Source organism: Setaria italica, chromosome II, assembly GCF_000263155.2.
Source record: "Setaria italica strain Yugu1 chromosome II, Setaria_italica_v2.0, whole genome shotgun sequence".
NCBI classification, from domain to species: Eukaryota; Viridiplantae; Streptophyta; class Magnoliopsida; order Poales; family Poaceae; genus Setaria; species Setaria italica.
In genome coordinates, this window is record NC_028451.1 from 42,059,719 (window position 1) to 42,086,342 (window position 26,624).

Below are 26,624 nucleotides of genomic sequence, written 5' to 3' on the forward strand. Positions count from 1 at the left end.
AAAAATTTGGTTGGGACTGCACCTAGAATATACAATTAGAGCTCCTACACTTTACTAAGGATATGCATCTCGCCTGGCCAGGCAAGTGTTAGTGGGAGAAGAGTGTCCTCTTTTTGGATTCTGCAGAACGTAATTGAGGTGGTTCCGTGATATTGAAGGCAATGTCAGTTGCTCTCTTGACTAGTTGCTGAAAACCTGGGATGATTTGTTCATGACACTTGCATACGACTCTGACAGTTGCATATTCCAAAAGAGTTTTGTGTGCCAAAATTAGAAGCATCCTTTGAGGAGTTGCAATTGGCTAAATATAGTGATCTAACGGCCTACAGATCAAGATATTACATAGAAGACCAGATCGCACTAAATCTTTGCACCTCTACCTTATATTGTTGAGTAGGCACTAGACCTTCGATCAAAAATCGAACAGGGATCCTCCACAGTTGAGTCCTTGACATGTGAACCCGGTCCCATCATCAATGACTCAATTGAAGAGGCACCAACTACAGAGAATCTCGTTCCCAAAAATCAGGGCAGTGGAATCGGAAGAAGAAGCACACTAAAAAACTATTGCTACCATTCTGATTATACCACAATTATAACCAACCACTATGCCAGAAACGATTTGTGCAGAGCACGTCGAAATTAGCGTGCCGGCGGACAGAATTGGCACCGCCAGCACAAAGGTGACCGGGGCCGCCGGGCTAGTGCCCGCCAACACAGATGGCTCTGTGCTGGCGGGCAACCTAAGCGCTCGCCAGCACAAATGCCGCCCAGATAAAGCCGCGAACAGCTTCTTCCCCAGCCAACCTTCCATTTGGAACTTGTCCGAGAGGAGCTCGGGAAAAGCTCCAAAAATACCAAATCTAAGGAGGAAGGTTTTGCTCTTATTTTCTTTGGAAGAGGTGGCTATAAAAGGTAAGTTTGTGCTATTCCAACCTTCTTTTTCAACTTATATCCATCATTTCTAGCGTCATTAGGTTGTCATCTAGATATAGATCTAGACCTAGAACGCTAGAAGAGAGAGGAGGGAAGAGAGAGAAAATAACTAGAGATGGATTATTTTTTTAAATAAAATTCTATGGTCATATTATAACCATTACATGCTATGTTTGTCATTTTAATGTAATATAGAATTGAGTTTGATTATATTTTTCCTACTTATTAATTATTACATCCATAATTTTAATTAATGAGTTTGATTGAATTTAATATATAATTGAGTTTGATTTTTTCCCTTTTACTTATTGATTATTACATCCTTGGCTTAATTGAGTTTTATTTAGGGTAATATAGAATTGTTTTTATTATATTCCTTCCTTTAGTAGTTACTACATCCATAATTTAATTGAGTTTATAGAATTGCAACCCATAGCTCATTAAATTAGTTAATATAACATAGAATTATTATCATAGGTTGTTAAAGATGGATCATAGAGCATGGATGTATGGCATATGGAAACATTCGCATACATTCATGTCAGAGGTATGAAAGTTTGTGGAGGCTGCGGAGAAGCACGCTCGCATTTGCAAGACAAAGCAAATACGTTGTCCGTATTTTGACTGTAGCAACAATAATATTTGGGAGGATATTGATGTCATCAAGAGGCATTTGATAAAGTGAGGTTTTGTAGATGGATACATAATTTGGTTCCACCATGGTGAGGCATGAGATACTTTCAACAACATAGACATCGATACTGCCTCTGATGAAGTGGGTGGTGATGATGCAAATGAAAATGATCATATTATGATGGATGATGATTATGACCGTGGAGATCAAAATGGTGATCAAACAGATGCGTGTGTGAAAAAATTGTAGTCCTAGAAGCTCTCAATGAGGAGGTGGGACATCAGCACTAGAAGGTGATGAACGGGTAAATGATTTAGAAGTTAATGATCCAACATCACCTTCGCCGGCATCTCTACCTCCCAAGAGGCTAGCGGTACCTAGCACATATGTAAAGGCTCCATCAGCAGACGTCGACAAGTTTTTAAACGTATTGAAGAAGAAGGCTTCATCTTCCGGTGAAAAATATGTAACTCGCAGCGCCTCTCGGCAAAAGGAAAAGGATCAAAACCTTAATTTATTTATGCCAGATGATGTCCCAATGGATTATGAGCATGGCAAACCATCCTTGTATCGGTGGGATCTGCTGGAGGACCCATGGGAATTGAATAAGCTACATGGATGGATCATGAATGCAATGAAGCAAGGCATTCGAGCAATCACCGCTCATGTCCCAACTAAGGTTTTCCTTGGTGTTCTCCAGTACCAGATTGTGATCGATTTTGAGGATTTGCACTGACTTTACCGTCGACAACACCTCAACGTGAATATCATTTTCGTATGGTGCTTGTAAGTCCACTTGTATCGTCTACACGAGTTTTAAATACATTGTATTTTATTTCAAGTACCTGAGCAACCTATTCTGCAGGATGCAATAGAGGGAGGAAGAATTGACGCATTGCAGGTTCAAGGTAGCATACCTTGACCCAGCATGAATAAGCGAGCTAGAGCACAAGCTCAAAATGATGGAAACGATCAAAGCACAAATAGAAGCAGTAGAGATACAAGTGGAGAAAGATGCTATAAAAAAAGTCCACAGAGAAGAAATGCACAAAGTGTCCGTATACATTGCAAAAGTAATGAAAAAAAGGCTGACAAGGATTATATTATGGCTCCTTACAGTTTTGAAGTTTTGAGTAAGCTAGTTTTAATTACTATATATAGTAAGTGCTATTTAATGTCGTCTATAATATAAATTATTTTAATATAATGAAGAGATCACTGGATTTGCATCATTATTTTACCCAAGCTAGGAGGAGCAGTGGTCCTCGACTCAGCCAACTATCATAGAGATAGGTACAAGGATTTCATAGGTATTATACAAAAGTAAGACATTCCTTGGCAGTATTTAAAATGCATGCTGACATTCTATGCACCTAAGTTATATTCTAACACTTGTCTTTATATCCTCAAAGTGCGTACAAGCTTTACATACTAAAAGGCGGGGTCCACAATCCAAAAAGGATGAAAGCTATGAAAATAATTATTTTTCTATTTATTTGCAATGCCACAAGCAACCTTCCGGCTCTGTGCTGTGCGGATATTACATGTGCGAGTTCATCAGAAACAATGCGAGGTACCGGACGAACCCTGAAGATGTAAGACTCTTATACACTACCATGTGCTAACTTCCTAATGGTAATACATCCTAATATTCATTTACTGTATACCTGCAGATGCCTACCATCGACAGTAACTATAGCAAGATCGAAGACAAACAAATCGACAACATTTGTACGGACATGGCGAGGTTCATCCTACGCGAGATTTGTCATGAGGATGGAGCATTCTTTGATAAAGATGGCGTGTTGATAGCGGACGAGTTCACAAATCTTCGTAGATGGGCGTAGTAGTTTTAATATTAGCGTGGCAAAGAACAGTTCTATTCCAGATGTTGGATTTTTAATAATGTGAATTATATGTTATGTGCGATGCAGTTTTTAATAATATGAATTATTTATTATTCAAGTTCGTTGTTATGTGGTTGGAGATACATATTTCAATTTGACGGCTAAAAGCTGGTGGAAAATAAAAATAATAAATAATTCACGGGAAATAATATATTGAATGGGAAAATACATATTTCTGACGGGCAACATAAGCACCCGCCAGCACAGAAACCATTGGCGGGTGATGTAACCACACCGCCAGCACAGAAAGCATCTTTGTTGGCGGGTGGCTAACGTCGCCCACCAGCAGAGATCGGTCTATGCTGGCGGGCGAGCACCCGCCAGCACAGACGGCATTTGTGCTAGCTAAAGGTTGCCAGAGGGTGCGATACCCGCCAGCACAAACCTGTTTTAGCTGTCAGCACGAAGTTTTTCTGGCGTAGTGAATAATAAACTATAACCAAAGATAAATGTCTTTTTTAAAGGGGGCAGATTTTTTTTTTGAAGGAATTGTGAGGAGAAGATAAATGTCAACGAGGAACAGATGCTGCAACCTTATCTGAACCGACTATCCTGCGGTTGATATAAATAAAAGGATATGCCTTTTATGTGTTAAACGATCAACACATGAAAGGCATTACGATGTTACGTGTCATGAGCCAACACCTCTTATATTTAAAACTTCATAATGATAGGTGGCCATTTAGCGCAATTGGAGCATTACCATGTACAACCTTTGCACCAATTCTTTTCTTTTAAAGAACACCACGCTATGCCCAAGATGAAATTAAACAAGGGAAAGAAGAGCTATTAAGAGGCTTTTATTCTGATCTTTCACACTTTAACTAGGAAGATTAGTGCATGAAACATGGATAACGTTGTGAAGAGATAAGGGAAAGCCCAAAAGCGTTCAATTGATACTGTCACCAAGCAGCTCACTAGCAAAGTATCACATGCATGCAAACTTGTAGTTTCATCTAAGGGAAAATGTAGTATCACTTTAAAAATATTTTGACATGTTAGAATGCTTTTGAATGGTAAAGCAAGATGCTATATTAGTTTTAAAGCACATGATACAATAGTACACATATTAAAGCAAGAATATATACATGGGAATTTTCTATGTATTATATTATTAAAAAGGTTTCTTTTTTATTCTCATGTGCATTGCTTCATCATTTTTCAAAAATCTTTTGTGACACATGCGAATGCCTTTGAATGTTAAAGCAAGTGCACATGCTATATTGGTTCCAAAGGGGTGATACAGTAGTACATATTGAAGTGAGTATAGAACTATATATACTTAGTGATTTTGTGTGTATTATTCAAATAATATCTCTTATTACTTTATAACTCCAACAACAATTTTATTTGCTACATTCAGCGGTGGAGCATGATCAAACGAGGATGGACCAAAAGCATTGTTGACAGACACAATTTTTGCAAGCAAATGAAGCAATTGTATATCCTTTGTACTTAAAAAGAAGGAATCAAATTAAAATTCAGCTAGAAAAAGTTTAAAAAACCATTAAGGGGATGCTAGGTACAGCTGGATAAAGTGAAGAAAAATAGGCTTGAACTGTAAATTTTGACACGAAACGATAAGTGAATAGATAACAAGTGAAAAGTGCACGCACGCACGCGCACACACACATAGAGGACGACATAAGTGCTCACAGTGGTAAGCAGGCAAATACCCACCTACCATACCCCTACCATTCGTCAGTGACTACTAAATCAGACTTATTGAAGCCTTACCAGTGACATTTCAAGTAACTATTTTGATGAAAAGCACAACAACCATGCAAGTGGCGGATAATGTTCATATACTCTCTTTAGGGGAAAAAATAAGCCTAATGTGGTGGCGTCAACAGAAGTTAAGTATATCACCTCTAAAATTATGACCATCTATGATCCACCCCTATTAGATTATGAATTAGTGACCTTGCATCCTAAGGACATTGCTCAATGCGGTGACGGAGCTGGTGCCAACTAGGTTCGGTAGGCATGGTGGAACCAAATTAGTGTCTCGCAGGTTGGTGCTCCATAGCAGAGGAGCTTGGAGAAAGACGCGAGAGATGGGGCATGTTAGTTTCGTACCGAATATTGCCACGCCACAATTTCTTAGGTTGTTATTTGGTTTACTTCCATGGTTGCGGCTTGCCAAAGTTTTTTAGCCACATGCTATAGACACATTTTCTTGCCAAACTTTACCACAAGTGAGGCTTTAATTTTGTTGGCCACATTTTTTTTGGCAACCACAAGTTGTTTAGGATAGGCACCAACCAAATGGTAGCACTGGCTTTGGTTGTACATCTCTGGTGATCTCAAAGTTTTGAATCTACATGGAGTTAAAATTTTTATCTGAAACCACCGTGCATGTATGTCCGCGTTGATAATGCTCTAAATGCTACTGAAAAATTGAGAAAAAGGCTAACTTTGATCGTTAATAAAAAAACATACATTTGTCGGAAAGTTCACCGTATTCAATGGAGGAGAAATTTTTTTCAAGAATGCAGAGCACTTTTACACCATCTAGGAACTTATACATCCAAATATTTGTACGCGAGTAAATGTCACTAAATAAAACCATGCAAAAGCATGGACAGTGTTGGTGTCGGTATTTTATACCCGACAACCTACCAAGGGGTATCCCAAAGTAGTAGATTGGTTGGTGGGGGATCGCCGGACCTGGAACTCGAAGGTAAAAGCGAGGACACAAGACACGGATTTATACAGTTTCCAGCTGCCAGAGTAGCGTAATACCCTACGTCCTATTTGGGGTGTTGTATATTGCTCCCTGCGCTTGGATGTTATTTGGTGTTGAGGATTTGGTCCTCCGTTGTGGTTCTGTGAGGTCTTCACCTACCGATCTAAGGACTCCTGCCCTCCTTTATATACTCAGGGGGCGGGATTACTAGTCGGTTACACGGTAGGAGTCCTAGTAGGATTACATGGTATGAGTCCTAATAGTAGGATTACATAGGAATCCTAGTAGGAGTCCGTCTTCTTCCTTCCTTGCGGGTACTAGGGATCTATCCCGACAAGCCCCCGAGCACTTCATAGTCGAATGCAGCAGCCTTGAGTACTTTTTAGATCCTCACCAAGTAGTTTTGGTGCTCTTCGAGTACTTTGGCTGGCTAAATCTTCAAAATTTCTCAAAGCTGCCATGAGGCTATGGTGTGCTCAAGCCCTTTGATCGTCTTGATTTTGTAATCCTCATCTTTGGAATGTGATATGGAGGGTGGCGGAAGTCGCACTCCATATGGAGTAGCCCTCAAGCCTTAGGCTGAATCGAAAAACCAGGCTGAGGATTAATAAAATTTTGAATCTTCTTCTTTCATCTTGAAAAAATTAACTATTGGGTGTAACTTATCAGCCCCCGAGCCTTGGAATGATTAATTAATCAATTTGAGGGTCTTTAGTCTTCACACAAGTTATCATCCGAGTAGTTTTGCGGCGTCCAGCCCCCGAGCTTATGTGCTAGGTGAGCCGTAGGAGCCATATTGAGTTGTTATTGGTGCTTAGCCCCCGAGTTTGAGAGCTAGCGGAGCTACTAAAGGTATTCCGAGTAGTAATTGGCGCTTTAGTCCCCAATCTTGGAAAGCTAGCTGACTCATTAGAGATATTCCGAGTAGTAATTGGCGCTTAGCCCCCGAGCCTGGAAGCTAGCGGAGCCATTATAGGTACGCTAAGCGTCCTGGAGAGTCGTCGCTGAAACTTGATTGAAAAAATAAATGTATACATTATGTAGCATATTTGTTGAATTTGAAACTACTGAAATTTATTCAATGATGAATATAATGTAAATATTGTGTTTCATGCTCTTGTTTCAGCCATATTTCTCCCAAGTAGTTAGCTTGATACATTTAAGCTCTCAGTCCCTATTTAGCCATTGCCACACTGCGTGTGAGATTTTTATCTCGTGTATGCGTACTGGCACTACTGCTATGGAGACTTGTCTCACGTCCTAGCGTTTAAGCATGATAGAAGATCCGAGGCTATCATGAATTAAGGCATGTTCTGCTCAAGGATATTGGCGACCACTAAGAGAAGACATTTAAGATAAGTAGTCGACATTGCGACAAAAAGAGAGCGCGATTGCGCTTAAAGTAGTCGTTGAGACTTTTCTACCTTTTGGCGAGAAGAGCGCATATTGGCACGCATAGGATTTGTGCCTCCTTATGGTGTAGCCGCTGCGAGCCTCCAGCACTCAATGCCCCAAACTTTGTGGGAGAGCCTCCTAATTCGGTGTACCAAGCCTGTGGCAGAGCTTACAGAACTCGGTGCACCAGACCCATAATTCGGTGTACCAAGCCCATGGTTGTCGGTCAACATGGCTCAAGAATAATTGGCAAAGTGTAGCTCTGGAGGGTAATTCTCGTTGAGAGGCGTACACAAATAAGTAGTCGGCGCGTTGTCCTGCATGCAAAAAACAAGCTGGAAAATTTATATAAAATAATTAAAAAAGTGAGTTAGCTTGATTCGTGGATGATTGTCGACGAAGCCGTGTCGATTGTTGATGAAGCCAACTAGTCGAAGTCGATTCCGACTAGTTGTTGATCACGTGGAACCTGCCCTCAACTAGTTTCCAAGTCAAGACGAGTAGTCGAAGTAGTCCGTTCTCGACTAGTTTTTTAGTCGAGACGAGTAGTCGAAGTCGACCGTTCTCAATTAGTTTTCACCTCAGAGTAAATCTGCAAGCATACGGATACCGTTGTAGCTTTCACCTCAGAGTATTCCAAGGGTATCGAATCCAAGGGAATGTGTGTGCACAAACTTCTATTCTAGTCAATCCAAGAACACACTATTAGAAGATATAGTTTCCTATGTGTTGTGTCTTGTAATCTCGTAACAACATGAGACATATATTCGGCCCGGAGATCTTGCATAGTTGTGTAGATAGAGTTAGTTGCTGTAATCTATAGTAAAACAAGATCTCTTGGCTAGCACTCCAAGGTTGTTACATCCTATAAATCTTGCGCCATTCGGAGCGCCCATATAAACACGTAGGGCGGCCCTCCAATGAAGGCACATTTTCATCCAATTGCCCTTTAATTTACACATGGTATCAGAGCCTAATACACACCTACCACAATGGCGTCCAGCTCCTCCTTTCCTTCCAACCCTCTCGTCGCTCATGCAGTCACGGAGAAGCTCACCAGGGCAAATCATGCCCTGTGGAAGGCCCAGGTTCATGCTGTCATTCGTGGCGCGCACTTGGAAGGGCACCTCATTAGTGCGTCAAAGCAACCGGAGGTGGAGCTTATCGACAAAGAAGGTAAGAAGATGCCCAATCTAGTAGCTGAAGAATGGGAGGCTATGGATCAACACATCATTAGTTTCCTTCTGTCGTCGCTGGGCAAGAACGTGATGACTAATGTTGCACAGTCCAAAACCGTAGCGGAGGCATGGCGCTCCATCGAGGCCATGTTTGCTTCACAAACTCACGTAAGAACTATGAATCTATGTATCGCGCTGTCAACCACCAAGAAGGGTGGCATGACAGTCATCGAGTACTTCACCAAGATGAAGAGCTACGGTGATGATATGACGGCTGCCGGTCGACCGCTTGAAGAAGAAGAGTTGGTCGAGCACATCCTTACCGGCCTGGACCATGAGTTCATGCCACTGGTCTCCGCCATCATCGCAAGGACAGAGCCAACCTCTATTAGAGAGTTATACTACCAGCTGATGAGCTTCGAGACTAGATTTGAGCTGTTCCATGGAGGCTAGCAATAACACGGATCGACCAATATGGCTGTCCGAGGAGGTCATGGAGGATCATGTGGCCGCAACAATGGTCGTGGTCATGGCACTAGTGGGCGTGGCCCTCCACGTCGTCGCAGCGGCGGCTCTGGAAGCAACTATCGTCAAGAAAATCAAGGAGGCTACACCAAGCGCGGCTTCAACAACACCAATGAAGAAAGAATACCCTGCCAGGTCTGTTTCAAAAAGGGTCATACTGCTCAGAATTGTTGGTACAGGTTTGATGAGGACTACGTTCCTGATGAGATGTTAGTTGCTACCGCCTCCAACTCCTACAACATCGATACCAACAGGTACACCAATACGGGCGCCACTGATCATGTCACAGGAGAACTAGAGAAGCTCTCCATTAGAGACAAGTACAAACGAGGTGATTAGATCCACACCGCCAGTGGTGCAGGTATGGAAATTAGTTACATTGGTCAATCATCTGTTAATACCCCTAGTCGAGATTTGCATCTTAAAAATATTCTATATGTTCCAAAAGCTAGAAAGAATCTTGTCTCTGTTCATTGTTTAACTGCTGATAACTCAGCCTTCATAGAATTTTATCCAAACTTCTTTTTGATCAAGGACTATACCACCAGGAGCACACTTCTTAGGGGACAGTGTCGAGGAGGATTATACCCCCTTCCTACCACGTCTACAATAAAGCATGCTTGTGCTGTCATCACACCATCTTTATCAAGATGGCATAGTCGTTTAGGTCATCATCTTCTATAGTTTGTCAAGTTGTTAGCAGTAATAATCTTCCTTGGTTAGTGGATTCTAAAGATGATTCAATGTGTGATGCTTGTTAGAAAGCTAAGCTAATCAGTTACCATATCCTATATCTACTAGTGCATTGAGTTTTCCGTTGGAGTTTATTTTTTCTGATGTCTAGGGTCCTGCATGTGAATTTGTTGGGAGAAAATTATATTATGTAAGCTTTATTGATGATTACAGCAAATTCACTTGGATTTACCTTATCAAGTATAAATCTGAGATTTTCAAAAATTTCATGAGTTCCAAAATCTTGTTGAAAGAATGTTTGATAGAAAGATTCTTGCTATTCAAACAGATTGGGGAGGAGAGTATCAAAGATTGAACTCTTTCTTCACCAAAATTGGCATATCACACCATGTTTCATGCCCTCACGCTCACCAACAAAATGGATCTGCAGAAAGGAAACATCAACACATAGTAGAAGTTGGTTTATCCTTACTTGCACATGCCTCCATGCCTCTTAAATTTTGGGATGAGGACTTTTCATCTGCTGTCTATTTGATCAATCGCACCCCAAGAAGGTTATTAATCTTGAAACTCCTCATGAGCGCCTATATCAACACAAACCTGATTATTCTTTGTTACGTATCTTTGGCTGTGCATGTTGGTCTAATTTGCGCCCATATAACTCACACAAGCTGCAATTTAGATCAAAGCAGTGCATGTTTTTTTGGATACAGTGGCCTTTACAAAGGGTTCAAGTGCTTGGACGTCGCTACTGGAAGAGTCTATATTTCTAGAGACGTTACTTTTGATGAGAATGTTTTTCCTTTCTCACAGTTACACTCCAATGCTGGTACCAGATTAAGATCAGAAATTCTTCTTTTACCTTCCTAGCTCTTGAATCCTGATATGACTAGGTTTGGGGTTAACAGTGTGGTTGATCATGTATCTGATTTAACGGCTAACCCTGCTCACAATTCTAGTGAAGTTTGTGTTGATTCTCAGGAGCAAAACACATCAAATATTGATGTCCCGAAGGTCCCTGCGGATGGCGTGGAACACCATGCTGATACGAGCACGGTCCCTGGCAGCATATCATGCTCGGGGATCCATTCCTAGAAGTACGCCTGCGTTTGCTCCCCAACAATCTACACCGAACGAGTCTCCTACTACCACGTCTCAGGTGCCCAGCGGTGCGGTCCCGCCTGGATCCCATGCTGGCCAATTCGATGCTGCGCGGCAGGGGGACAGGGTGGCAGCACCAACGCCATTTGGTCTCCCAGCACCGGAGCCATCATTACTTGCACTGGAGGAGTTTTTATCTCAAGGATCCTCTGCGGCAAGAGCTGATGCAGCTGAAGCTACACGGTCACGAACACGTCCGTAGGGTGGCATTAGAAAACCAAAGGTATATACCGATGGCACCATTAAGTATGGTTGTTTTACTTCTTCTGGTGAGCCCCACAATTTAGAGGAAGCGTTGCATGATGTTAATTGGAAAGCTGCTATGGATTTAGAGCACTCAACCTTAATGAAAAATAGAACATGGCATCTTGTCCCTCCTCGAAAAGGAAGAAATGTTATAGGATTTAAGTGGGTTTATAAGATTAAAAGGAAGTCTGATGGCAGTTTAGATCGATACAAGGCTCGCTTTGTTGCAAAGGGCTTTAAGCAGAGGTATGGTGTAGACTATGAGGATATACCTTTAGTCCTGTTGATAAACATGCCACTATTCGTATTATTCTTTCCATTGCCATGTCTCGAGGATGGAGCTTATGACAACTTGATGTTCAGAATGCTTTTCTCCATGGTGTCTTAGAGGAAGAGGTTTACATGCAACAACCACCAGGGTATGAAGATTTGTCAAGACCTAGCTATGTTTGCAAACTTGATAAGGTGTTGTATGGCTTAAAATAGGCTCCCAGAGCCTGGTACTCACGGTTGAGCACTAAGCTAAGAATCCATGGCTTCAAAGCTTCCAAAGCTGATACGTCCCTATTTTTCTTTAATAAAGGAAATATCATTATGTTTGTGCTTGTTTATGTTGACGACATCATTGTTGTAAGACCCACACTGAAGGCAACTATGGCTCTATTGGATGATCTTAAAGAAGAGTTTGCATTAAAGTATCTTAGAGACCTTCACCACTTCCTTGGGATTGAGGTCAATAAGGTACGTGGTGGCATCATTCTTACACAAGACAAATATGCATCAGATTTGTTGAAAAGAGTAGGCATGTCAGATTGCAAACCAATAAGTACACCTCTCTCTATAAGTGAAAAACTATCTCTCCATGAAGGAACACCTCTTGGTGAAAAAGATACAACTCAATATAGAAGTGTAGTTGGTGCTTTACAGTATTTAAACTTGACAAGACCGGACTTTGCTTTTCCAGTTAATAAGGTTTGTCAATTTCTTCATGCTCCTACTACAACACATTGGGCTGCAGTGAAGCGGATCCTCAAGTATATAAAACAATATACTGATTTGGGACTCAATATAGTCAGGTCAGACTCTACTTTATTCAGTGCATTCTCTAATGCAGATTGGGCTGGCAGTCTAGATGACAGGAAATCTACAGGGGGATTCGTAGTATTTTTGGGCACAAATCTAGTGACATGGAGTGCTAGGAAACAACCCACAGTGTCAAGGTCAAGCACAAAATCAGAATACAAGGCCCTAGCTAATGCCACGGCAGAAATTATATGGGTGCAAGCTTTGTTATTTGAGTTAGGGATAAACAGCCCAAGAGCAGCAAAGTTGTGGTGTGATAATATGGGAGCCAAATATTTGTCAGCCAATCCCATTTTTCATGCTAGAACAAAGCACATTGTGGTAGATTAACATTTTGTGAGAGAGCGGGTGTCTCAGAAACTACTTGACATAGATTATGTTCCAACTGGAGATCAGGTTGCAGACGGATTTACAAAGGCTCTATCGGTCCAGCTCCTGGAGAACTTCAAAGTCAATCTTAACCTAGCACGGTTATGATTGAGGGCGGCTATTAGAAGATATAGTTTCCTACGTGTTGTGTCTTGTAATCTCATAACAACCTGAGACATGCATTTGGCCAAGAGATCTTGCATAGCTGTGTAGATAGAATTAGTTGTTGTAATCTCTTGTAAAACAAGATTTCTTGGCTGGCACTCCAAGTTTGTTACATCCTGTAAATCTTGCGCCATTCAGAGCGTCCATATAAACACATAGGGCGACCTTCCAACGAAGGCATGCTTTCAACCAATTGCCCTTTGATTTTCACACACACCAAGATAGGTGGCGAGGGTAGAGAGGATCCCTAAAGGTAGCACTATAGGTAAGTTAAAGGTTGATCTCTCGGGTCAAGATACTCGCTTCGGGCACCGGCTTACCCTGAATTAGTCAGGCACCTCCAGCCAACGGCTCTACGCTATATCCAAACGTGGAGGATTACAAAGGACGGACAGGGCTGTCACTACCTGCTGCCTACCTCTAGCAACCCGTGGGATATAAGGCAAATGAAGGATAACCCTTAGCCTACACCACGTCTACGCTACTGATTACTACTACAGTCTCACTACGTCTGGATCCCCGTAGCAAACTATAGCACTGTATAAATACAGAGCGACAAACCCGCGAGTGAGAGAACTGATCTCACTTAAATATAAGCGCTACTAGTGTATACTATATCAAGATCTCAAGGCATACATGAGAGCATACAAGCCTATACTATGATAGCAAGAGTATATGACTAGCATACGAGCATATAAGCCAAGCATATAAACATAGTGAGGATATAAGACTAATGCATAAGAACCAAGTATAACACTATAAGAAGGAATCTCGAATACTAACTCACTTTACTCAGAAGGAAGCCAGCATCCGTAGAGGTACAAGCTGAGAGGAGAGTGCCGACACCTCGGCACTTCTCCCGAACTACCCCTCACTCTCCCCCTACTCTAAGCACTAGCTAGGCAACACTTCGCCTTTGTAATAAAGCTCTAAACTACTCTTGAGTGGCGTTGGTGGTGTGTCTTGAAATAAGACCCCTCCCCTTCTATTTATAGTCACTTGGGGTCAGTTCCCGAGGGGAACTTTCGAGGAATCTTCCTTAACCAACATTGCAAGGTCGGTAACTGGCGACACGTGGTGGCTGGAGGCAAGGTCGGTAACTGGCGACCACCCTGGGTTCGGCCGAACCAGGGGTTCGGCCGCCTCTAGCAACCGCCTTTGGCTGGGTGGCTGCCAGGTGGGTCCTCACTTGGGTACGGGGTGTTTTGTGGTGAATCTAGTCGGTTTACTCCTGTTTGTGGGCCCTTCAATCTGTGTGTTTGCTCATGATTGGTTGAGAGTGTGTTTTCTTGCTCTTGAGGTGTGTTTTCTCCTTTAATGGACCTGGATACAAATATTTACCAACACTTGTGGAATTCATTAGTAATAACTCCTACCACTACTGTTGATGCTCATCTTTTATGTGTTTATGCAGGAGTTGATGGCATGGATTTGGTACTTAAGAGCCGTCAACTGACGGACGCATTTCCTATCCACAAAATATAGGAGCCACACACTAGTGGGACTATCTTGAGTTCGCTAGAAGGTTTACTCTAATTAAGTGCATGTCCAAGGGCCAGTTTGTTTCCCTCCTAGATTATATAAGTTGGATTATGATCAAGAGTAGTAGAGTAAAAGATCATCATGGGGACCAAAAATAATCTGAAATAAACTATCCAAGATTAGCTTATTTCAGATTATTGGTGGTCACAATGTGATCCTAAGGTGGTCTTTTATCATAGTACATATGACCTATAATTTAATTTAATTATACAATTTAGGTGGATTATAATCTTATATGACAGTACGTCATTTTAAGAACACTTTGATGCAAGTGGATTTGCCAACGAGATCACGAGCGCATATGAGCTGGCAATAAGAAAATTTACTCCTCTTTTCCGAATCAACTCGAAACGTATTATATGGCAACCACACGACTACACTGCTAGGCGGGTGATTGAGTAGTGTGCTTCCTTTATTTTACTTTGCCAAACTTCATTCTTTACAGTTGACTACGTGACTAGAGATACATTATAAGGTAACACTAGCACCAAAGCCAAGAACAAGACACATCATTAACATTATTATGAAGATAATTAATTAAGCTTAATTGATCACTACCTGAGCAGGTTTGAATGGATCGAGGAACAAGATATGGAATATTCCATCTGAGGATCCGGACCACACATATGTCATCAGCTTCCTATGTTTTCGTCTTTTCGTTTCCGCTGGTGGATGCAGGGTAGGATCGTGTCTCGGGAAAGCTGGTACGGTGGTGCCTATCGTTGATGCTTCGCGATCATCACAGAGTTAGTAGAGCGACAAGATCAGGTTGGCCGAGGACTATTGTTGTTAGAAAAATGCACGTTTTTATTTTGGGTGCCGTATAGTTGGGCATGTATCGTCATGCCCCCTCTTTTCATCGTATACATCGAGCAGCCTAAACTTCTTCGTGCAACTTGGCTTTTGAGTAGTCTGCTGCAGGGTCGTCGATCGTCACACTCGATCGGTGCAGCATTTGCGTCGGGCTCGGGCGCACACAGCTGTAGTAGAAGAACACAGGCAAAGTGTTGACGACCAAAACTGATGGGTTTGGAAGGAGCTCCTCTGCACGCTACACGTTCAATGCTCATGTATTTAGCGTGGCATATTTCCACGTAACACAAAGTTCCTGACGAGCGAGACTGAAAATGAAAATTAATTTATTTCTATTTCAATGATTACCTTTCGAATTGAATTTGACATAAAATTTGGTTCGTGCGGTCGTAGAGGCAGGAGATAATTTCTTTTTAAAAAAATATTTGAAGGCACTAGCGTGAACGTAGGCGGCAAAACGAAATTACTATCCGTTTCTGCGCGCAATAAGGGTTGAGGCACGGCCGTTTCTTGTCGTTTGGGGAGAGAGATCACGCGGCCGGACTTGTCTACGCCAGAGCGCCACCGGACAAGCAAGGCCGCTTGCATGCGGCATGCGGCCGAGCACCTCTCTCTAGGCCCACGAGCGCGGTGGCGGCCTGGCGGGCTGCCGGCGGAGCACGCATGGCGGCGAGCCGGCGTGTCGCCGCCAGTCAGTGTTGTAATATGTGCGCCGCGATAAGCGAAGCCAGACAGCCCGCTGCACTGGAGGTCCTGACTTGTGGAAGCTGGTTAAGCTTCATGGCTTTAAAAGTCCATCAGGCTCACCGCGCTGATTTCTACTATTAACGGCCCACGAATCTCATACAAGTCTTGTTCCCGGCACATGCGGTGCGGCAGTAGATAAGATTCTATTTATTTTTTCCTTTCCCCATTCTTCTAATTATAATATCTATTAGCTAATTACTTACCAGATGTACGATGACGTCAATTTCAACCCAAAGTGTTTAATCAACATTTTGGATTAAAAATACTATTCATCATTCTAATTATACTATTTTAGCATTTTTACATAAAATTAAACTAACACGTTTAAACTGTTAAACTAATATAGTCAACATTTTAAAGTACTAGGTTCAACATTTTCTCAACTTTAGTTCAACGATTCGGATAAACTAGATCAACATTTTGTATGGAAATGTTGAAGCAGCGTGTCTAAAATGTTGAAATAGTACAATCTGAATGTTGATTTTCAAAATATATTAGGAAAATAAAAATATACTTATATTGGATCTTATTTTGTTGCATTAATTCCAAACAACAGGGTGGTTCAAATGGATTTCAAATTGGAGTGACGGTTTAAGAGAAAATTATATTTGAAGTTTGAAATCCAAATTAGATTCTCATCCGCGTCCTCCGCTCAGTTGTTAACACCTGTTCGTCAGATTTCCACCAGCGCCTGTGAACCCGCTTCGCATCCAAGAAAATTCACAATCTCAGTTGTTGTACGGATCTCCAATCAGAAAAGCCAAGTAACAAAATAAATTTCGGAAGTCATATAGGTTGCCTGCGCTTCACTAGAATTTTTTTTTATTTTTTTATTTTTTATTTTAGCATTTTGCAAAAATATATAGTCGGATGAAAAAATTGCAAAACTAATCTACTGTCGCCGGCTGGGCCAGCGATAAGGCGCTTCCACTAGCCCAGGCGGCGGTTGGGCCGGCGGAAGAGCTTTACCGCGGCCTAGCCGGCGGTAACGGTACACCCCTCCGCACCGTATTTTCAAAAAATATTTTTGGATCTAAAACTTGTGTCGATTATTTGAGCACCAATATGACATCAAATGAAAAAAAAATTAACTAAAAAGTTGTAGATCTCGTTGAGATCTACAATTTTCATATAAAGTTTATCTCCATCCAAGTTGATATGAATTAGTTATGATTTTTTGAAAATATGGTGCGGAGGGGTGTACCATTACCCGCCAGCAGCAAAGCTCTTCCGCCGGCCCAACCGCCGCCTGGGCCGGCGGAAGCGCCTTACCGCCGACCCAGCCGGCGACAGTAGACTAGTTTTGCAATTTTTTCATCCGACTATATATTTTTGCAAAATAGTAAAATAAAAAATAAAAAAAGTTCGCTTCACTAGCCACCCGGCAAATAGGCCCAGCTTGTTCCGAAAGACGTTAGTGGGCGGGCTTGGTCATGTTTTTAGCTCGAAACATTCTGAGCTTCTTGCCAGCCCGGCCCGAGCCTAACCCGGCCCGCATTTTGCTCGGTCTACTCATAACATGTGGATTATTTTTAGCATAAATCACGAAAGTTGAAGAGGTAATAATTGAAGACCAATTCTGAGCCATAGATTTCATGCATAGACTAATAATACTAGGAAGGGAGGCGCGCGACGCCGCGCCTACTTCGTCCATGTGCATTACGCTTGCATGGTCGTCTCGAGGATTTATGATTTTTGTTGGTTTGATAGCTAGTGCTACGAACGCTAATGGGCTATGCAAATTACGTTTTCAATTCTTATAGTACTCTTTACATATTTATTTTTAATATTTGAATGAAAGGCATGGAAGAAGTAGAGCTACTCCCTCTGTCCCAAATTATAATTCGTTTTGACTTTTCTAAATGCATAACTTTTGTTATGCACCTAGATATATATTATATCTAGATACATAGCAAAAGCTATGTATCTAGAAATGCCAAAACGAATAGTAATTTGGGACGGAGGGAGTACAACATATGTAGCAATGTAGATGACAGAAGGTACATACAGACATCAAAGAGGTTCTTCGTTATGTTTCCATTTGCGATTTAGGGAGCATACATTCAACGTATATCATTGCGAAAACGACCTCGATCAAACGGAGTAGGTACAGTAGTCCTAGAAAAGATAGATCAGTGATCCAAATCCTGGACAAAAGAGAATTAGCTAACTTTAGGCAGTGCAAGCCACATCAACTGAATGAATAATGTGGATCTAGTTCTCTTGCCTCATTGATTTTTCCAAGTGTTCGTTGAGGATGATAACACAAAGCTGAGGCAATCATAGTTTAGTTGGTATTTTAGTGTACTGCAATTAAAAAGGGCGAAAATTTTCAGAGGTTAAATGAGGGAGGCTGGTCTCTTGTACAGGATTTTTTTTGAACGAACGGCACGGGCTGTGCCATTTCTATTAATATAGAAGAGATTTACATGTTTATTTTAAAGACAAGGATAAAGGAAAACTCGACGCCAGCAAAGCGCCCGCCTATACTACGTATACCGTATAAGGCTATACCCCCTTAAGTAAGGCTGCCATGTGTTTCGCGCCGGCACTCTTCCAGGTACAGGCCTTGTACAGGATATTGTTAGGTAACATATGAGGCTACGGATAAATGGGAATTAATGGGCGACTAAATTGAAATAGTTCAAAGCATCTAACTAGAAGGGGAAATTTCTGCAAACAGACTACATCAAATTATTACACCATGGAACCTGCTATCAGCGAAGAAATATCTTAATTAGGACTTAGGAGATGAAGGAAGGTGCAGAAGTACAAAAAGACTGGTACAATCAGATACAAACTTCAAGGTCTGTAAACACATACAATCTGTAAAATATGCAAAGAGGCACACAAGTGCAGGTACAAATAGAAAGGCTCATCATCATGAAAATAACTTTGGAACCCCACGCACTTTGAATCGACACTGTTTTAATAAACTACTCTAAGGAACTGAGAGTAGATAGTTATGTTAACATGGACTGACTAAGGTTCACATGGATAGATGCATACGATGAAACTCCTGCTGGTTAACAATCCGCACACTCCTGAAAAAAGGCGAAACAAAAAGCAATGTAAAGGTCATTCGCTTGCCATCTCTGTTTTTTTTTTCCTTTTTGAGAAAACGAAAGAGGGAAAAATAGATAGAGGTCACCAACAACAACCATGGTGGTCTGAGACGCCTAGCACAACAGCACAGTGCTACGGACCTTTGGAGTCTGCATTGATCTATCGATCAGGAACCTACCACAGAGGCCAACTCTGACGACACTAATTGTTTATGTATGCTCCAAGCACCTTTAGAACTGAACTAAGTTTAGATAAATTGAACATTTAAACCTATCATCATGAAATCTCCAACAAAAGCTACTACATGCCGTAAAGGATTTTTGTTGCTCTTAGAACCCCACTTGCAATTGGACTATTGGAGGCCACCATGGAGAAACAGAACAATTATTGGCAAGGTTGCTTCAGAGCACACACAGCAAGAATTTGTCAAGCAACTTGTGTATGCTACAGCTCCAACCTCCAGCTCCACATCGATTACATTCTGCACGCATACGATTGGAACTTCCTACGATCCTTCCGAATGTGCAGAAAAATTGAAAGCAGAGGAGGATAATGAGCCATGTCCTAGCAATGCAACAAAGACAGAGGGATGCATGGCGTATGGTTTGCATACACGCAGAAGGTACAGAGATCGTTAGCGGAGCGGACGGCGGCCTCGATGTCGATCCCAGTTCCCAAAGCCTTCGGCTGCGTCCACAACGGAGAGATGAGCGCACGGGAGGAAGCAGTACTGTAGCAGCTACAACCTGCAAAACCAAGGAAGATGCAGCTTACAGTTTCCCCTTAAAGACCGCTCGCGGCAGCACGCTGCTCTTGCCGCATGGCCGTGACTGGCAGCATCAGGTTGGCTCTAGCGGGGGATACCAAATCAAGGTGCTGCCTCAACATCTCCCGAGATGATGGCAAGGAGCGCATTGGTTGGAAGAGGGGGAAGGCTGTTAGCGTGCGGAGGCTTCGATTTCTTCGCGACGCAAGGACGACGCCTCGCGTTGGAGGCACGCGAACTGGCGGACATGCGGCAATCAACGCCGGCCGGCCGGCGTCGACGGCGCGATTGGCTACCAGCGCAATGCTGAAGCCACGTGGCGAGCAACTACCTATATTACACCATTTGTGTTTTAAATTTTGAAGGTTCTTTAATAATTGAGGACCAATGTTCCTTTTATGAAGATGTAGGAAGATGGAGCTTACATGTAAGAAAAAAAAACATACGGCTATGTTTAGCCAAGATCTCCACGATCATCATCTTCAAGGTGCGTCGGAACTCGTTCTTTTGGGCAAACAGAAATATATAGGAATATATAAGAAAATGTGTACATGACATGAAACTGCATCGCTATCTAAGGTCCTCTAGCGCGACTCACCTAGTCACCTATTCGAAAGTGTTAATAAGGGTCTATTTGGTAGGTCTCCACTCCTCCAAATAGCCAGTTGTGGGTTGTGGTTCCTGGCAAAACTCTTCTTTTATTTTTTTTCATGAATGAATAAAAAAGGTTAAATTTATGTTGTTCTCTTGGCTATTTACTTGGTTGTAGTGCGATTTTATCAATCTGTAGTGTGATTTCTTGTGAAATGAAAAGGACTAATTAATATAAATAGAGATTAACTAATACGGAGTATTTCTTTGTTTCTCTCTTTATTTTTTCTTCCCTTTATTTTCTCTCTCCTTTTCTCCCTCGTATATTTTTTTCCTTATCCGATCATGCTGCACATCTATCCTCCACCGCTCCTTTCTTCGTCAGCTTCGGCCCACCGCGCGCGCACATCCGCAGCAGCGGCTGCTCCGCCCCTGCCGCTGCTTCGCTGCTGCTGCAGGTGCCCTACCGAGTACCGACGCCGCTACTCGGCTATATTGCTACTGCCCCGCCACCCCGCGCAGCGTCGTCGGCAGCCGCGCTGATCTCCATGCGCCACCGCCGCCCCGCGCGATGCCGTCGGCCACGGCGCTGCCCTCCAGGCGAGGCGAGGTAGGTGGCATGGTAGGGAGTTGGGAAAGCATCTTGGGGTGTGGTTTCCGCAAATTTCATGGGCAATTTGTTTTTTTTTTGAAATGATTTTATGGGCACTCTGGTACTAGCGCTTGCGGGGATGGGCAGGAGCCAGGAATTTCATGTTCAATTTTGGGCTCCGGCCGGCCGTCAAGCTGAAAAGCAAAGCCCGTTAGTTAAAGCAGTTAACGGCCATACCTACCCACGAAATCTGACGCTGGCGTGTACCTGTCCATTTCCGACAACGCGAACTCGTAGTACCGTCCAACTATGGGCAAAGACCAAAGAATGCCCGGGGAAGCCGGCGAGCTGGGGGAGCCTGGCGGCAGCTTGGAACCGGTCGTCCTCCTCCTCCCACCCCTCCCTCCCCGTCGCTCCCGACCTCCTCCTCCTCCTAATTTAACCCCACCCGGCCTCCCCGGCTCGCCCCGACCCCGTCCCCCCTTAACCTCACCTTCCTCCTCCTCCTGCGGTCCCCACTCCCAGGAGGCAGGCAGGCTGGTTCGAGGGGGGATCGGCTCCGCGTCATCCCGCTTCATCCTGGTTGCTTCTTGGGTCAATCTTGGAAGGCCAATCGGTTGTTGGGGGTCCTTGCTGAACGCACGCCAAGGTGTTGCTATCATTCGTTCCAAGCGTCTTCGTTGGATTTGACCTCTTGGCCTTTGTGGCGTGCTGCCGTTGATTGAGCTCGAAGATGCTGAAGTGGGGGCTCAGCAGCGGCACGCCCGCGGATTCCTACTACGAGGTCCGGTCGGATTGCACGGACGATGTGCCCAAGAGCAAGTTCAAGATCAAGGTCTGTTTTTTTTTCTCCCTCTTCATCCCTCGATCTTTTATTTCGTTCTCTATCTGTTAGTTTAGTTATTGTTGTGTGACCATGCACATTAGACTATTTAGAATTTGGCCAATTTCGTGTTCAGGGTAAAAAACAAAGAATTTGGCTGCTACAGTTTTGGTGTGATAAAGGACGACAGAAACTATCGTCTAATAAAACTCGCAGCAAATCTCTTGCCGCCCTTTCAAAAAAAAAAAAAAAGGATGACAAAAACGAAGCTTAATTGAACAGATGGAAAATTTATGGGTGCATTACTTCAATAATGCATAAATATATCTTCAATTTGCTGTTTAAGTTGGTGATTAATAAAGAACAAATGTTTTTTGTGCAATATTAACACTATCAAGCTTCATCTTTTTCTTAATACAATATCATTTCCTTTCAGCCTCATTAGCGCCTGACAAACGAGCTCATTAGAACCGTTGATGGTTAATGTCACTCCTGGTTTTTGTCTACAAAACAGTCCTCTCTTGTTCTGAGCAACTCTATCTTATCTATTTCAGTATTTCTTCATTTCAGGCTGGCAAAACGTTAAGTGCCCGGAAATGGCAGGCTGCATTTAGTGCCGATGGCTGTCTTGATATTGCCTCAGTCCTAAGACGGATACAAACAGGAGTAAGATTCCTCATTTTTGGAGTCCTTGTTTCTCAGTTTCATATCTGCCCCTTGTCCTACAGATGTTTCTTCTACGAATTATGATCCTGTAATATTTATACCAATCAATGTGATCTACTTTTAGGGTGTGCATCCAACAGTCAGGGGGGAGGTTTGGGAATTCTTACTTGGCTGTTTCGATCCCAGAAGTACCTTCGATGAGAGGGAAGAGATCAGGCAAATACGCAGGTACTTACTTCCTCAAAAGAGCATATGGACCATTTCTTATTTGATAGGCTTTTTTTTTGTTCTCCTTAAGAGATTTGTAAGTATTTTCCACCTTAAAGTTAAAGGGTGTGACAGTAATGCCGGTTGAATCACCAATTAAACAGTTGCTTTTCCAACTAGTTGTTCCACATTTGACCATCATTTCATTTTCTATTTTTCTTTTATTATTAAAGATAATTATTTCTTCCAAGAAATGGTAATGTGATCCCTATTGTATAGGCAAATAAATAATTGTCAGTATTATCAGGAGTATTTTAGGTTTTCGTACCCTTTTCGGATGGCAAGCTTCAGTTTGTACATAGTTACCATAGAAAGTAATTGTTCTTCATCAGTTCCTTTGTATTATCCTAGCATTGAAGACCCTTTTTCCAATACTCTGTAATAATTTATTGTTATTTTTTATTTTTAGGAATAAAAAATCATTAATAAAACATGATGTTCACTTAGCCTGAAATTTTCCCTTACAAACCACACAGGTTACAGTATGCCAGATGGAAGGAAGACTGTCGAGAGATGGATTCTCATGTTGGTAGTGGTAAAATTATCACAGCACCACTTATCACCGAGGATGGCAGAGCTATTAAGGATCCTCTGGTTTTACTTGAGGCTACTTCTGACAAGAACACTTCAGAAGGTACTCCGGCTACCAGAAGAAATGAAATTGAAGTAGATGAATCCGCAGAACGCATTACAGATAAGCAAATTATTGAGTGGAAGCTGACACTACATCAAATTGGTATGCTTTAGCCCTTCTATCCTTTTTCTCTACTTCCTTGAACCCTTTTCTCCCTATTTTTTGTTGATCTTTGAAAATCAATATAGGGCTTGATGTGCTACGCACTGATCGCACCATGGTGTTCTATGAGAACAAAGAAAACCTTTCCAAGTTGTGGGATATTCTAGCCGTGTATGCATGGATTGACAAAGATGTTGGTTACTGTCAAGGTCAGCTACATCTGACATGCAGAGGAAACTCTCAAATAAGCTTACAGGTGTACTAACGTTTATACCTCAAACAGGAATGAGTGATTTATGCTCACCAATGATAGTGCTACTCAAGGATGAAGCAGATGCATTTTGGTGCTTTGAGAAATTGATGCGTAGATTGGTAGGTCTTTCTTTTTGTAAATCTTCTTGTGATACATTTCTTTCATCTCTGGCATCATTCTGATTACTCTGATGTTTAAATTTGAAGCGAGGAAATTTCAAATGCACAGATCAATCTGTGGGAGTTGCCAACCAACTTCAACACCTTGCGTCTATTATTCAGGTTCTTGACCCAAAGCTACATGACCATTTAGGTAAAAAATGGGTATCAATGAAATTGTCAAAAATCCATCTTCTTTTTTCCAGTTTTACCAACAGTTTTTAACTGTTTTGAGTCCTTCACTCAGAAACTCTCGGTGGAGGTGACTACCTTTTTGCGTTCCGTATGTTCATGGTACTATTTCGGCGTGAAGTATCATTTGGAGACTCCTTATACCTCTGGGAGGTATGAAGCTACCATAGCAATACAATATCATGAATATATATAGAACCAGATAATTGATTATGTCTATTGGTTCTTCTCAGTGATTTTTTATCTACATGATTATAAGGCATACCCCTTTATGGAAAGTACTTCAATTGAGCATTCCATTCTTCTTTACAGGCGTATCCCTGTTTCCACATGTTATGTATAGTCATCAAACCAGACCAACGTAATGCCATGCCTTAGTTGTTTGCATGGTTGCGTGTTTTGTGTGCGCTTGCAGAGTTGCGTGAACATAACATTGTCGTCATATCTTACGAGTTAGAAGCACATCTCCTATTTTTCTTTTAATGTTAAGCATGCAGTGCCACTGTATATTATTAGCATCCACATGAGTCTGTTAATTTTAACTCATGTTCTCTCAATCAAACCTGTCAACAGATGATGTGGGCTCTGGAATACGACCCAGATATATTCTTCGCAGCATGTGAAGAAGCAGGCGCAGTACATAAAAATAAAGTTTCTAAATCCAAACTGAGAGGACTGCGCCATTTTGGCAAGTGGGATAAGGATAAAGATAAGGAAAATACAAAGAATGGGTCTGATGATGGTGAAGATGGTCCTGTTCCAATTTCAGTTTTCATGGTTGCAAGTGTTCTGAAGGAAAAGAGAGAAAAGCTGTTACAAGAAGCTAGAGGACTGGATGATCTTATCAGGGTGAGAGGCACAACCTATCTATTCCTTTCTTTCCAAAATTTGATCATTCTTTCCACCTGTAGTTGGCAAATGACAACTTCAATCTATGACCGGGTTGTACATCTACAATGTAACTCTTGCTTTCCTTTCCTTTTAGATATTGAATGATGTAAATGGGAATTTAGATGCCAAGAAAGCCTGCGCAGGAGCATTGACACTTCACAAGAAATATTTGAAAAAGGTAAGCGACCATCATGTTAGCAGTAAAGTGAATTAGTTTAAAAGTTGGCTAAACTTGTTTTCCAAAGCATGTCTATTTCAGAACCTGGAAGGTGTAACAAAGTGATAATACGTTTTTTTTGTGAAACAAAGTGATAATATATGTTGTGAATTAATTTTCTGGCATAACCGACTAAGTACAATACACTTGTTCCGTTGACAGGTCCAAGCAAAGAAACCTTAAAGGTGCCATGGAACATACCTCCCCAATGGGTTATTCTAACCATTTGAAAGTACACGACCATTTTCTACACACAATTTTGAGTGAAGGTTAACAGGACACAGATGGTAATCATCTGAACATGTCCTCATATACACTGACCCTGATGTTACCAGGCTAGTGGGTTGAGTACAGGATGAGTGCAACCGGTTGTATGTATCTCACGTTCGTTGTACTCCAGAATTTTGTTGGCTGTACAGACAGAAGGCGGTGCGGGTAGCATGCCTTGCCTACATAATTATTTCAATACAAGTTGAAATGAGCAACACCTTGCGGCAGAACTATGTTTCAAGAAAGTTGTGCCCATACTGTGAGAGTTGTAACAGTGCATGATCTTGAATGTTCTTGTTGAAGTATAGCCAAAGAGAATGTCAAGTAGGATGGCGGAGGTGTCTTAGCTATTTGTGTCGAAGTTTATCGCTACAAATTCAAACAACTTAATAACAGTAAAAGCGTGAAAGAAAATCTTAGAACTTAAAAGAAGCAGTGTTGTAACTTAATAACAGTATTATCAGTTCCAACAAAAGTCGGCTTAGATCTTGCTTATGCCCAAACCATTTTTATGACACTTCGATGTTCCTAAGTAAAAGTAAAAAACCATTTCACTCAATAAGGAAGTATATTATATGTCCGCATCGGAAAAATGTTCCAACTTAATTAAATAGGAAAATGTTCAAAAACATACGAGTAATTCCTTCTGTAAATGTAACTTGTGTAAAAGCAAATTTAAGTCATACTATACATAGGGGTATGGTAAAATAAAGAAGAGGTTGAAAATAGGATGAGAGGAGGCAAAGGCCACGCATGGCTAGATATGGACACGAATCTCTTGTGTGTTTTTTTAGTTGACGAGCGGCTCGGTGCTTCGTTCGACCTTAGGCAAGCGCAGCTTGAACGAACGAAAATTTTCGGGTTCGTGCTGATTAGCTAGCTAGAGAGATGCATGTGAGAGGTGAGTTGAATCGGTCAGAAAGTAGATTATGTGGAGCAGACAGCATGACTTAATAGAAATTATGTGACTTTTCACAAAACAGCAGTGATATCTTATATGCATGTCACGTTTATAGAATCAGGTTCTTGGTATGTACTACTTTAGAGGACAAA

The 26,624-nt window shown here is 41.9% G+C and overlaps 1 protein-coding gene across 1 annotated transcript; it reads left to right on the forward strand.

The window, feature by feature from the left end:
- The first annotated feature begins 20,870 nt into the window (after positions 1–20,870).
- LOC101771960 (TBC1 domain family member 15) lies at positions 20,871–25,816 on the forward strand. The gene is made up of 11 exons (XM_004957840.4): positions 20,871–21,933; positions 22,492–22,587; positions 22,712–22,815; positions 23,331–23,590; positions 23,677–23,799; positions 23,874–23,962; positions 24,050–24,155; positions 24,249–24,346; positions 24,767–25,042; positions 25,179–25,262; positions 25,464–25,816. Exons 1-11 carry the CDS (start codon positions 21,832–21,834, stop codon positions 25,482–25,484), a joined length of 1,359 nt encoding a protein of 452 aa, XP_004957897.1. The 5' UTR covers positions 20,871–21,831; the 3' UTR covers positions 25,485–25,816.
- Positions 25,817–26,624: the final 808 nt, after the last annotated feature.